The sequence below is a fragment of the Danio aesculapii genome, chromosome 13 (assembly GCF_903798145.1).
Source record: "Danio aesculapii chromosome 13, fDanAes4.1, whole genome shotgun sequence".
Classification (NCBI taxonomy): domain Eukaryota; kingdom Metazoa; phylum Chordata; class Actinopteri; order Cypriniformes; family Danionidae; genus Danio; species Danio aesculapii.
Window position 1 is genome coordinate 5,831,131 of NC_079447.1, and position 12,844 is coordinate 5,843,974.

Below are 12,844 nucleotides of genomic sequence, written 5' to 3' on the forward strand. Positions count from 1 at the left end.
AAACATTACAGTTTGGTGGTTGTTACTACATAAATGCATAATAATAACCAAAATATTGGTAAGTATGGGTAAAGATGGATAGTTACCCATTAAATGCATAGTGAACACATTACAGTTTGGTGGTTGTTACTATATAAATGCATAACAACTGTAAAATTCTGCTAAGAGTGTGTAATAATCGACAGTTACAAATTAAAATCATAGTGAATACATTACAGTTTAATGATTATTACTAAATAAATGCATATTAATAACAACCATAAAATGTTGGTAAGTATGGGTAAATATGGATAGTCATGGATTAAACACATAGTCAAAACACAAGAGTTTGGTAGTTATTACTAAAGAAATGCATAACTATAAAATGTTGGTAAGTATGGGTAAATATGGATAGTTATGGATTAAACACACAGTCAAAACACAAGAGTTTGGTAGTTATTACTAAAAAATAGCATGACTATAAAAGGTTGGTAAGTATGGGTAAGGATAAATAGTTACTAATTAAATGCACAGTCAAAACACAAGAGTTTGGTAGTTGTTACTAAATATATGGAAAATAATAACTATAAAATGCTGGTATGTATGTCCAAATTTGGATATTTACTGATAAAATGCAGTGAAAACATCAGAGTTTGGTGGTTGTTACTAAATAAATGCATAATAACTGCAAAATGCTGGTAAGTATGGGTAAAGATGGGTAAAATCATTACAGTTTAATGGTTGTTACTGAATAAAAGCATAATAACTAAAAAACGCTGGTAAATATGGGTGAAGATGGAAAAGTTACTGATTAAAGTCATAACCAGGACTATAAAGGGAACTGTGGTACTGAATAAGTCAATAAAATGAACTCTGACCTCTTCTAAAATCAGTTTTCCACATTTGTAAATGACGTTTTTATCTGTATGAAACTGAAACTCAACCGACCTCCCTCCGCCCAGGAAGAGCAGACCCAAGGCCATGTGATGAGCCATGTGGAACCCATAGTTCATCTCGCCAAAGGTGCGTTTGTGGAGAAAGCGGCACAACTGCAGCACTTTCAGGTTCCCTGAGCCGGACATGACCATAGAAACAGCCAGAAGCACCATACTCAAACACGTCTGCAGGTTATACTGTCCTGTCTGGAGGAGAACACAAGCTTTTGTTAGCCATGATCACATCAGAACGGGTGACTTTAATGCAAACAAAAACGCTAGTTATAGGTTGGTAAACATTTGGTATGAATGAGCATCATAGTTGCAAAAAATCTAGTAGAGCCTCTTTAGTGTTAATTAAAAAATTATAGATATTTCAAAAGTTCACTAATAAATAAAATCAGATACTCATGATACTTTCTTTTCTGCTTAGTTCAGAATATATATATATATAAAATATGCATTTGTCTATGTCTATGTATATATATATATATACATATATATATATATATATACATATATATATATATATATATATATATATATATATATATATATATATATATATATATATATATATATATATATATATATATATATATACATATTTTATATATATATATACATATTTTATATATATATATATACATATTTTATATATATATATATATATATATATATATATATATATATATATATATATATATATATATACAGACAACACAAATCCAAAATATTTATATATAGAACTCACGGCCACTTTATTAGGTATACCTGAACAACTGCTTATTAATGCATTTAGGCATGTAGACATGGTCAAGACGATATGCTGCAGTTCAAACAGAGCATCAGAATGGAGAAGAAAGCTGATTTAACTTTGAACATGGCATGGTTGTTGGTGCCAGACGTCTGGTCTGAGTATTTCAGAAACTGCTGATCTGCTGCGATTTTTATGCACAACCATTTCTAGGGTTTACAGAGAATGGTCAGAAAAAGAGAAAATATCCAGTGAGCGGCAGTACTGTGGGCGCAAAAGCCTTGTTGATGCCAGAGGTCAGATGAGACTGGCCAGACTGGTTCCACTTGATAGAAAGGAAACAGTTGCTCAAATAAACTCTTGTTACAACCGAGGTCTGCAGAAGAGCATCTCTGAACACACAACACGTCCAACCTTGAGGCGAATGGTCTGCAGCAGCAAAAGACCACTCCTGTCAGCTAAGAACAGGAAACTGAGGCTACAATTCACATAGACTCACCAAAATTGGACAATAGAAGATTGGAGAAACATTGCCTGGTCTGACGAGTCTCAATTTGTTCTGCAACATTTGGATGGTAGGGTCAGAATTTGGTATCAACAACATAAAAGCATGGATCCATCCTGTCTTGTATCAACGGTTCAGGCTGGTGGTGGTGGTGTAATGGTGTGGGGGATATTTTCTTGGCACACTTTGGACCATTCGTACCAATGGAGCATTGTGTCAACGCCACAGCCTATCTGAGTATTGTTGCTGACCATGTCCATCTCTTTATGACCACAGTGTACTCATCTTCTGATGGCTACTTCCAGCAGAATAATGCTCCATGTTAAAGCGCGAATCATCTCAGACTGGTTTCTTGATCATGACAATGAGTTCACTGTATTCAAATGGCCTCCACAGTCACCAGAGCTCAATCCAATAGAGCACCTTTGGGATGTGGTGGAAAGGGATATTCGCATCATGGATGTGCGGCCGACAAATCTGCAGCAACTGCGTGATGATATCATGTCAATATGGAGCTCTGAGGAATATTTCCAGTACCTTGTTGAATCTATGCAACAGAGGATTAAGGTAGTTCTGAAGGCAAAAGGGTTCCAACCCAGTACTAGTAAAGTGTACCTAATAAAGTGGCCGCTGAGTTTATATTTTATTGTGGATGCTATTAACCTCTTGACAGCATTAATGAATAGATAAAATCTCATAGTGACATCAAAGTCACAAAACTATTTTTATCCTTTTATTCCACACTTTTTAACCCATTATTTGCTGCCAACACACTGCGCACAGCCATACATACCACTGTAGCAGTAGAGGTGGTCAAACACTGCATGAAGTTTCTGGCAAATTTGTACTAAAAGAGAATTAAAATATTATGAATATTCTGAGAACATGAAAAAATATATATCATGCATCTGTAGGAGGTGAATAAATCTCCTCTTACTAAGCAATCAAAGGCGTCGGAATTAGCAGAGCCAGCAAACCGAAATCCCACAGCCAGACAGCCTCCGGCGATTATATAGTCATGAGCCTGACTGTGGAAACAGTGAGAGAAATGTCAACTTTATTTGTTTCATCCACACATCAAAGACATCAAACCCAATGGAAATTCATATCAGACAGGAGGAACATTATTCGAAACACCTCCACATGAGAAACCGTCTGTGGGTTTAAGGATCTCCTATAAATCACATGCCGTTTAAAACAGACCAATCAGAATTAAAAACTCACACCAAAGTCTCCATGTTGAGATCCTCCGAGACGGACGTCTGGTCCTGGTTTCCGATGTTTTCTTGGATGATCTGAAAAAAATGTAACGGTTATTTTTGTTTATCATATTAAAAGAGTGTAAATCAGAGGTGTCCACACTCGGTCCTGGAGGGCTGGTGTTCTGCTGAGTTTAGTTAAAATTTCTTCAACACACCTGCCAGAAGGTTTCTAGTTATAGACTGTAAAACATATGGACGTAGTATTCGTGATGTCACCAATAGGTTTCTGATGAACGCAAAAGAAGCTACAAGTAGGCGTGGCCAACCGTTGCCATTTTATTCACACGTCATCGCATCAACCGGGGGATACCAAACAAGAGCAAAGAGGCGGAGCATGAGTAGGCATGGGACGATAACCAGTTTTGAAACCGCTAAAATTTTCTGTCATACCATTCCTATGGTATATGTAATGTCACTTTTTTTATTTTATAATAATTTTTTATAGGGGTTTTTACCTTTATTGACAGGACAGTGGAGATTTAAAGACAAGAAAGTGTGGGGAGCAGAGAGAAGGGAAGGATCGTCAAAGGACCTTGAGCCGGGAATCGAACTTGGGTCGACGCGAGCACCTGGGTGCTATATGTCGACGCACTAACCACTAGGTTATTGGCGCCGACGTAATGTCACTTTTAACAACTACTTCGTTTTTTAGCCCTTTAACTGCACGTCATTAAATGATGCACTGACACAAATGTAGTTTTATTTACTTAATATTTGTATTTATTTTAATAATTAAACCAAGAACATATAAAGTATTTTTAGAAACATAAGAGCATTTACACACACCTTGTGGCTGCTAGCTTCTTGCAACTGTGTTTTCTTTGGTTATGAAAACAATAGGTTATGTTTTGCGCTCATTTGTTTAACTGTTTCGATTTACAGCAAATTAAAAATAATGCATTTTAAAGGCGCCAAGAAGAGATTTCTCACAATGCAACTTTAAAATATAGTGACATTCTGCATAACTGTCCTACAGTAAAATTCTGCTAATTTTTCAGTTAAACACTGTGTAATTTACAGAAATTGTTAACAGTGTATCTCAAGCAGAAAAGAAAAATACACATCAAAAACTACTGGTCAGCCTACAATTCAGCACACATATGAAAAACAAATCACTTATAACTCAACATTAAAAAGATGCTATAGACCTGAACAGTGCAGTGGTTTAATTTATATCCAAAGAAAAGAAAGATATCCAAAGATGCCTTAAAGTTGCCTTTAAAGTTTTTGAAACTAATGAAGACAGCAGAAGTCAATGATTTATTTTTATTATTTAGCCTGACATGTTTACAGCTCCAAAATATTTAGTAATCACAATACCGTCATACCGTGAAACCATGGTATTTTTATTCAAGGTTACCATCAGAATCCTATACCGGCCCATGCCTAAGCGTGAGCGGAGCTACAGACGCCTGCTAGCATTTTGCTTAGACAGGCTTTTCTTTGGGAGAAACGCTTAATACTTCATTACCTGCGACTCGTTTGTGTTCTGACCACATGTTCTTGGTTTTATACTACATAAATAAAGTGTTTAGACTTTTAAAAACACTGTTGTAATACATTGAGCCACTAAACATTGTTCTTATGACGTTTTTATACAGGAGGAAAATGCTAATTACATCCAAATACTTCAGATATAGCCTGTGTTAGTAAATGCGAGGCTAATTATGAAATCCAGCCATAACACTGTATGACAACTTATCAGATGACTGTTCTAGAGCCTACAGCTAATCAATCTGTCAGATTCTGGAGTGCATTACAGGTCTAAAGAATATTATAAATGATAAATGATCTTAAATAAAACAAATACATTTATAGAGATGGTATATAAGTGTATAATTTCACTCTCCTGGGAAATGGAGAACACTTGAATGGTTTGTGAGCACAATTAAGTGCACTCAGAATACCATATCATCTGATAATTGTAAAAGCCACATAAAACAAAACTACGATGTATATGCCGAGCTCAGCAGCTAATCAGCCGGAATCAGTTGAGATAAAGTGGCGGCGACCAGCGAGACCTAGCTGTCACTGAAGTGGCCACGCCCTAATTTATGCAGCTTTAATATAACCTAATATAAAGGAAACGGATAAGTTACAAAAAAAAAAAATCACCCATTCACAGTTGTCATGAAGGGTAAAATTAGCTATATGAACCAAATGATTCTTTGTATCAGGCTGTAAACACCTTTTTTTCTGCTGTAAAGTTGGCCATTTTAAAAGTGGGCTCAATAGATATCTGCTCTATTATGGAGCCAGGAATAGCAGAATTTTAATGAACTGCAGTTTCAGTTACTTCCAAATTTGCTTCACGGGGAAAATCTGGAGGTATAGTATAGTAGGTTCTAGTATATCGAGTATACAACCTGTATATAATGTTCATAGTACATCCATCTGTAAATATCACCATAGTTTTTCTATAACTGCACTTTATAACTTATACCTGTATCCTGCACTTGCTGCTATTGCACTGCTGGTTAGACCTAAATTGCATTTCGTTGCCTTGTACTTGTACATGTGTAATGACAATAAAGTTGAATCTAATCTAATCTAATCTAATCTAATCTAAAAGAGCTTGATTAGCTGATTCAGATGAGTTTGATTAGGGTTGGAGCTAAACTCTCCAGGACACCTGCCCTCCAGGACCGAGTTTGGACACCCCTGGTCTAAATGTTGCCACTAACAACAAACTAATTACAGTATAAACTCAAAGCTAGAACAAAGTCGAATAGAATTTATATATTTTTATATTTGGTCTCTTCATAGTTTTCATAAATGTTCAACAGAAATTTATATTTAAATTCCAGTAAAAGAGAATTGCTTCTAAAGAGGTTACAAATAGCTAAAACAAGTTCCAAACTTTGACCGTTAAATAGTTTTGCACCAATTTTGTGCGCAGGATTTTTTTTGGCGGGACTAAAGTAGTGACATGATGATGCAATGGAGACTATAATTAGACTATAAATAAATACTTTAATAAAGACTATAATAAATACTAGATATTAGCATCACTGCTTTCCTGCTCAATCTTTAGTTACAGTTGACGTTTGTAACTAAAGTCTACAGTGCTCATTTTAATCTAATTTGAATTAATATTTTATATAGGATACTTTAAAATAATACATCTTTGTATATATACACAATTGAAGTCAGAATTATTAGCCCTTCTTAGATATTAGCCCCCTGTATATACTTTTATATTGTAGCACCGATACCGATAATGTACAGAGTTTCGGTACCCTTTCCTACTCAGGACTACTACGGCAAACCTTTGTCAAGCACCACAATAGGTAGCTATATCCACAAATGCCAGTTAAAACAGTACTGTGCCAAAAGGAAGCCCTATGTTAACAGTGTCCAGAAGTGCCATTGACTTCTCTGGGCTCTGAGGCATCTGGGATGGACAATCACACAGTGGATATGTGTACTGTGGTCAAATGAATCAATATTTCAGATATTTTTTGGAAGAAATGGACGCGGTGTGCTCCAGACCAAAGAAGAAAAGGGTCATCCAGACTCATAGCAGCAACAAGTCCAAAGGCCAGGGTCTGTCATGGTATGGGGTTGTGTTGTGTCAGTGCCCTTGGCTTCTTGACTTGACTTTTGTGATGCCACCATTAAAAATAGGACAAAATTACACACTTCATCACATGGTGTCCTTTAGTCCTTAAATGTCTTTTAAGTGTTGTAAAAAGGAATGGCAACACTACAGTGGTAAATGATTTACTGTTCCAACTTTTTTTAAATGTGTTGCAAGAACCAAAATAGTTTTACATGTGTATTTTGAAAGAAAAAAACAATAAAAATTATGAGGAACACATTAAATAATGTTTGTTTTTGTCTGCAATGAAATACAAGTCAAAGTAAATTTAAAAATCACCTACTTTCTTATAATATTTTCATTTTCCATACTGTCCCAACTTTTTCTGATTTGGGGTTGTTGGTTAATTAGGCAAGTTAGGGTAATTAGGCAAGTCATTGCTTAACAGATGTTTGTTCAGTAGATAATTGAAAACAAATATTGCTTAAGGGGCTAATAATTTTGATCTTTAAATGTTTTTTTTTTTTTATTAAAAACTGCTTTTATTCTAGCCGTAATAAAAGTTCAAGTTCAATTTATTGATATAGCACGTTTCCAACTGCCACAAGGCTGCACAAAGTGCTTTACAGAGAAAAAACAAATAAATGATATGAGCATAAAAACAGTAACAGCAATAGGCACATAATAGGAAAGAACATGGAGAGTGTAACAATAAAAACAGCAAAAAAATAAAAATAGAAATTTTGCCTAATTAAAAGATGCTACCACAGTTGACCACACAAAACAAGATTAAGAACATGACTGTATTGATTCCCCTGAAGGGAAGGACTTATGCTTCAAAAGACCTAGAAAATAAATGAGTCTTTAATTTAGACTTAAAAATAGCCAGTGACGAAGCCTCTTTTAGTTCTAATGGCAGCGAGTTCCAGAGGTGAGGACCTGCTATGACAAAAGTTCACCCCTACTTTTGAGGTGGGCCTTTTGAACTTTTAATAAAAACTGATCAGCAGAATGCAAGTGTCTGGATGGAGTGTAAATAACAATCAGTTGGGATAAATATTGAGGGCCCAGACCATGTAGGGCTTTAAACACAAAGAGAAGGATTTTGAATTCGATTCTTTGTGTCACCGGTAACCAATGGAGGGATCTCAAAATAGGAGTGACATGTACAAATTTTGGGCTTTTTGTCAAAAACCAAGCTGCTGCGTTTTGCACTAACTGTAAGTGAGCAATCTGAGACTTATGGCCCATTTCCACTGAGTGGTACGGTATGGTTCGGTACGCTTTTATGGCCGTTTCCACTGTCAAAAGGCGTACCGAACCGTATCGTACCACTTTTTCGGCACCCTTTGAAAGGGTACCAAACACGAGAAAGGGTACCAAAAGGTAGAGGTAGACGCGCAGCTGAACGCTATTGGTTTATAGAGATACGTCATTCGCTTACGCAACAAGCCAGAATGAAAACAAAAAACCCGCCATGTTTAAATACACAGGGAGAGATTACAGCGGAATTATAAATACATATAATAACGAGCCATGGTCGATCCGGGCTCAAACAAACCTTGTCGTCGTCTTGATGACCAGCCACAAAGCCATGAAGTAGAGCAGAATCTACCCTGTGCCTCGTAGTTTTTTACGAGGCAGTCTGAAGTGCGAGCAGTTTCGCTTTCTTCCTTGCGTTTGCCGCGCATCTATATCTGAAATAACAAACTTCTTGAGCTGATGATAATAAGATCCTGTCAGACACTGACAAACGCGAGAGTGAAGCGTGAAGAAACAAAGGAGAAGCCGGAAAAAAAGGAGCACATTATTTCTTCAGCAAACATGAACAAAATGCTATGTTTAACTATTATCTTCACCTTTTGGACTAATATGAACTGGGAATGATGGAATTACTGTCTAACAGAGGCTACATGTGCTGCTAAAGATTACAGACACAGATAAGAGGTTTGCACTGACTGTGGACTATATTTTGTGTTGTATTTGAACCTAAATACGGGTGAAATGTCTGCTGTGTGTAGTTCTACTGTAGTTGGTAACATATCGGAGACTGTAAGGGGCTGTATGTGTTTATATATGTTCATTTATTTATTTAATATAATTACAGACGTTACAGTAGGCTATTTGGCACTGTCATTGATCTGCAGTTATAATCAACTCATGTTCATAGAAAAGTTAGTAATAAACATTTCTACACAAGTTTTTATGTGTATGAAGCATCTGTTTTGTGAGAAGTGCTTCTCATATGATATGTAAGTGACCTGTACAGCTTTATTGTAGACATTTCCTCAAGCGAAAATGACGTCGACTAAAACTTTGTCATACACCACGCCCACCAAAAGGGTACCCTTGTTAGTGGAAATGCAAGCCTGATAAAGGTGACCCGTACCGACCCGAACCGTACCGTACCAGTCAGTGGAAACGAGCCATTAGGCAGCCCAAAATAGAGAGAGTTACAATAGTCCAACCGGGAGGTTATAAACGCATGTATGGCAATTTCTAGAGAGTGTGAAGGAAGAGAGGATTTCATTTTAGAGAGAAGGCAGAGTTGGTAGAAACTATTTCCAACCACTTTTGAGGTATGTTTATCAAATTTTAAGTTCTGGCCTAATGTTATGCCCAGGTTACGTACCTGGGGTGATCTGAAATCAAAACAGAAACAAATAAAACTTTCTCTAGAACTAAAAATATTATAGGAAATACTGTGAAAAATTCCTTGCTCCAATAAACATCATTTGGGAAATATTTGAAAACAAAAATCACAGGGGGGTGAATAATTTTGACTTTAACTCCATATGCGTACTCCATATGCGTATCCATATGAGCACTGTTACTCACAAAGATATATCAATGACCTTCCTCCTCCATTACTCAATGACCCGCACAACCACACAGTACGGTTGAAGTGACCAAACAACTCGGCGTTTTGCAACACGAGCATTGCCAAATATTTGACCAGCCTTTGAACTAAATGAAAGAGGGGGGAAGTGAAAGATGACCTGAAGCAAAAATGTGTTTCCTCTTTCTGAAGAAAAAACACACGCAATGATGGCTGATTCCCTGCAGTGTGCTCAAGCTGTAACTTACCTGAGGAACATTACTGGTCACCCAGTTGGCATTGGGAAAGATCTCGTCCCACATGATAAGGCATCTGGCCAGCGTCTGTACAGAAAACAAAGCGAGAGATTAACATTACACACTGAATTGTGAAAAAGGAAATGTTTGCATGTCACTTTCTTTAGCAGCGCTGTTGTTTATTGGCTAGGCTCTGTTCCAAATCCTAGTGAACTGGCTAGTGTACATGGCAGTTGCCTTCGAACAGAACGCGTTTTTCAATGTAAAACTGCAGAATAATAAATGCAGTAAAATAAATATTAATAAATAATGCAATACAAGATAAATATATGCAGTAAAAATGCAGAATAATAAATGCGGTAAAATAAATATTAATAAATAATGCAATACAAGATAAATATATGCAGTAAAAATGCAGAATAATAAATGCTGTAAAATAAATATTAATAAATAATGCAATACAAGATAAATATATGCAGTAAAAATGCAGAATAATAAATGCGGTAAAATAAATATTAATAAATAATGCAATACAAGATAAATATATGCAGTAAAAATGCAGAATAATAAATGCGGTAAAATAAATATGAATAAATAATGCAATACAAGATAAATATATGCAGTAAAAATGCAGAATAATAAATGCGGTAAAATAAATATTAATAAATAATGCAATACAAGATAAATATATGCAGTAAAAATGCAGAATAATAAATGCGGTAAAATAAATATGAATAAACAATGCAATACAAGATAAATATATGCAGTAAAAATGCAGAATAATAAATGCTGTAAAATAAATATTAATAAATAATGCAATACAAGATAAATATATGCAGTAAAAATGCAGAATAATAAATGCTGTAAAATAAATATTAATAAATAATGCAATACAAGATAAATATATGCAGTAAAAATGCAGAATAATAAATGCAGTAAAATAAATATTAATAAACAATGCAATACAAGATAAATATATGCAGTAAAAACGCAGAATAATAAATGCGGTAAAATAAATATTAATAAATAATGCAATACAAGATAAATATATGCAGTAAAAATGCAGAATAATAAATGCTGTAAAATAAATATGAATAAACAATGCAATACAAGATAAATATATGCAGTAAAAATGCAGAATAATAAATGCAGTAAAATAAATATTAATAAATAATGCAATACAAGATAAATATATGCAGTAAAAATGCAGAATAATAAATGCTGTAAAATAAATATTAATAAATAATGCAATACAAGATAAATATATGCAGTAAAAACGCAGAATAATAAATGCGGTAAAATAAATATTAATAAATAATGCAATACAAGATAAATATATGCAGTAAAAATGCAGAATAATAAATGCTGTAAAATAAATATTAATAAACAATGCAATACAAGATAAATAGATGCAGTAAAAATGCAGAATAATGGTCGAAAAAAAAATGTCATTCTTTTTTTCATTTCACATGTGTTTTTGTTTCACATGTATTTCGGTTTATTAACAATTGGATGTGCCAAAGCTTTCTTCAGTTAAACAAAGAGAAAACTGAAGTCATTGCGTTTGGGAACAGAGATGAGGTGCTCAAGGTGAATGCGTACCTTGGCTCTAAGGGTCAAACAACAAAAAATAAGGTCAAGAATCTTGGTGTGACTCTGGAGTCAGATCTGAGTTTCAGTAGTCATGTCAAAGCAGTTAGTAAATCAGCATATTATCGTCTCAAAAACATTGCAAGAATTAGATGCTTTGTTTCCAGTGAAGACTTAGAGAAACTTGTTCATGCTTTTATCAGCAGCAGAGTGGATTACTGTAAGGGCCTCCTCACTGGCCTTCCCAAAAAGACAGTCAGACAGTTACAGCACATCCAGAACGCTGTGGCCAGGATTCTGACCTGAACCAGGAAATCAAAGCACATCACACCTGTCCTCACGTCTTTACACTGGCTCCCAGTTACATTCAGAATAGATTTTAATGTATTATCACTTGTCTATAAATCACTAAAGGCCTAGAAACTCAATACACTACAGATATTCTCACTGAATACAAACCTAACAGATCACTCAGATCTTTAGGATCATATAAACTAGAAATCCCAAGAGTTCAGTCAAAGCAGGGTGAATCCACCTTCAGCTACTAACAGCGCCCCCTGCTGCTGGAATCAGCTTCCAGAAATGATCAGATGTGCTCCAACATTAGACACATTCAAATCAAGCCTGAAAACAGATCTGTTTAGCTGCGCCTTTATTGAATGAGCACTGTGCTACGTCCGACAGATCGTACTATTATGTCTTTCTTTTCTTTTTCTTTCATTTATAACCTTTTTTTAACACATTTTAATCGGTTTTTAATCATTTTTATTTATTTATTTTTTCTTATACTTGTCTTTTTTATTCTTGTTTATGTAAAGCACTTTGAATTGCCACTGTGTATGAAATGTGCTATATAAATAAACTTGCCTTGCCTTGCCAACTGGTACTCACTTGTAAATACTTTGTTTTAAATTCAAGGGACCTTTAAAAGATCCCCTTTCAAAGCTCAGTGGGGCCTTTTGCTCAAATATGCACATAAACAAATTTACAGTGACCCAGGTTTGACAAGTTTAAGTGTGAAGAGCCCTATTGTGCATTTTGGGGACTTTCAAGGAACAAACAATTCAGTGATCAGCGAACTGACTACTGAACTAGGGAGCCGATTGAGACGCACCCATAGTCTGCTGGTCAAAAAAAACAACCTGAAAAGGAAGCGATGTCCATTAACACACACAGCAGGGGGAAAAAATGACCCCATAT

At 35.2% G+C, this 12,844-nt stretch overlaps 1 protein-coding gene across 2 annotated transcripts in view; it reads right to left on the reverse strand.

Moving 5' to 3' along the window:
* anapc1 (anaphase promoting complex subunit 1) overlaps positions 1 to 12,844 on the reverse strand; it is a 170,444-nt gene that overhangs the window by 48,615 nt on the left and 108,985 nt on the right. For both annotated transcript variants that reach the window (XM_056470420.1, XM_056470419.1), the window contains exons 34-38: positions 10,067 to 10,141; positions 3,401 to 3,471; positions 3,114 to 3,204; positions 2,970 to 3,023; positions 928 to 1,121 (exon numbers count right to left, since the gene is read on the reverse strand). In XM_056470420.1, the coding sequence (XP_056326395.1) occupies positions 928 to 1,121; positions 2,970 to 3,023; positions 3,114 to 3,204; positions 3,401 to 3,471; positions 10,067 to 10,141 (485 nt within the window). The remainder of the gene's footprint in view (positions 1 to 927; positions 1,122 to 2,969; positions 3,024 to 3,113; positions 3,205 to 3,400; positions 3,472 to 10,066; positions 10,142 to 12,844) is intronic.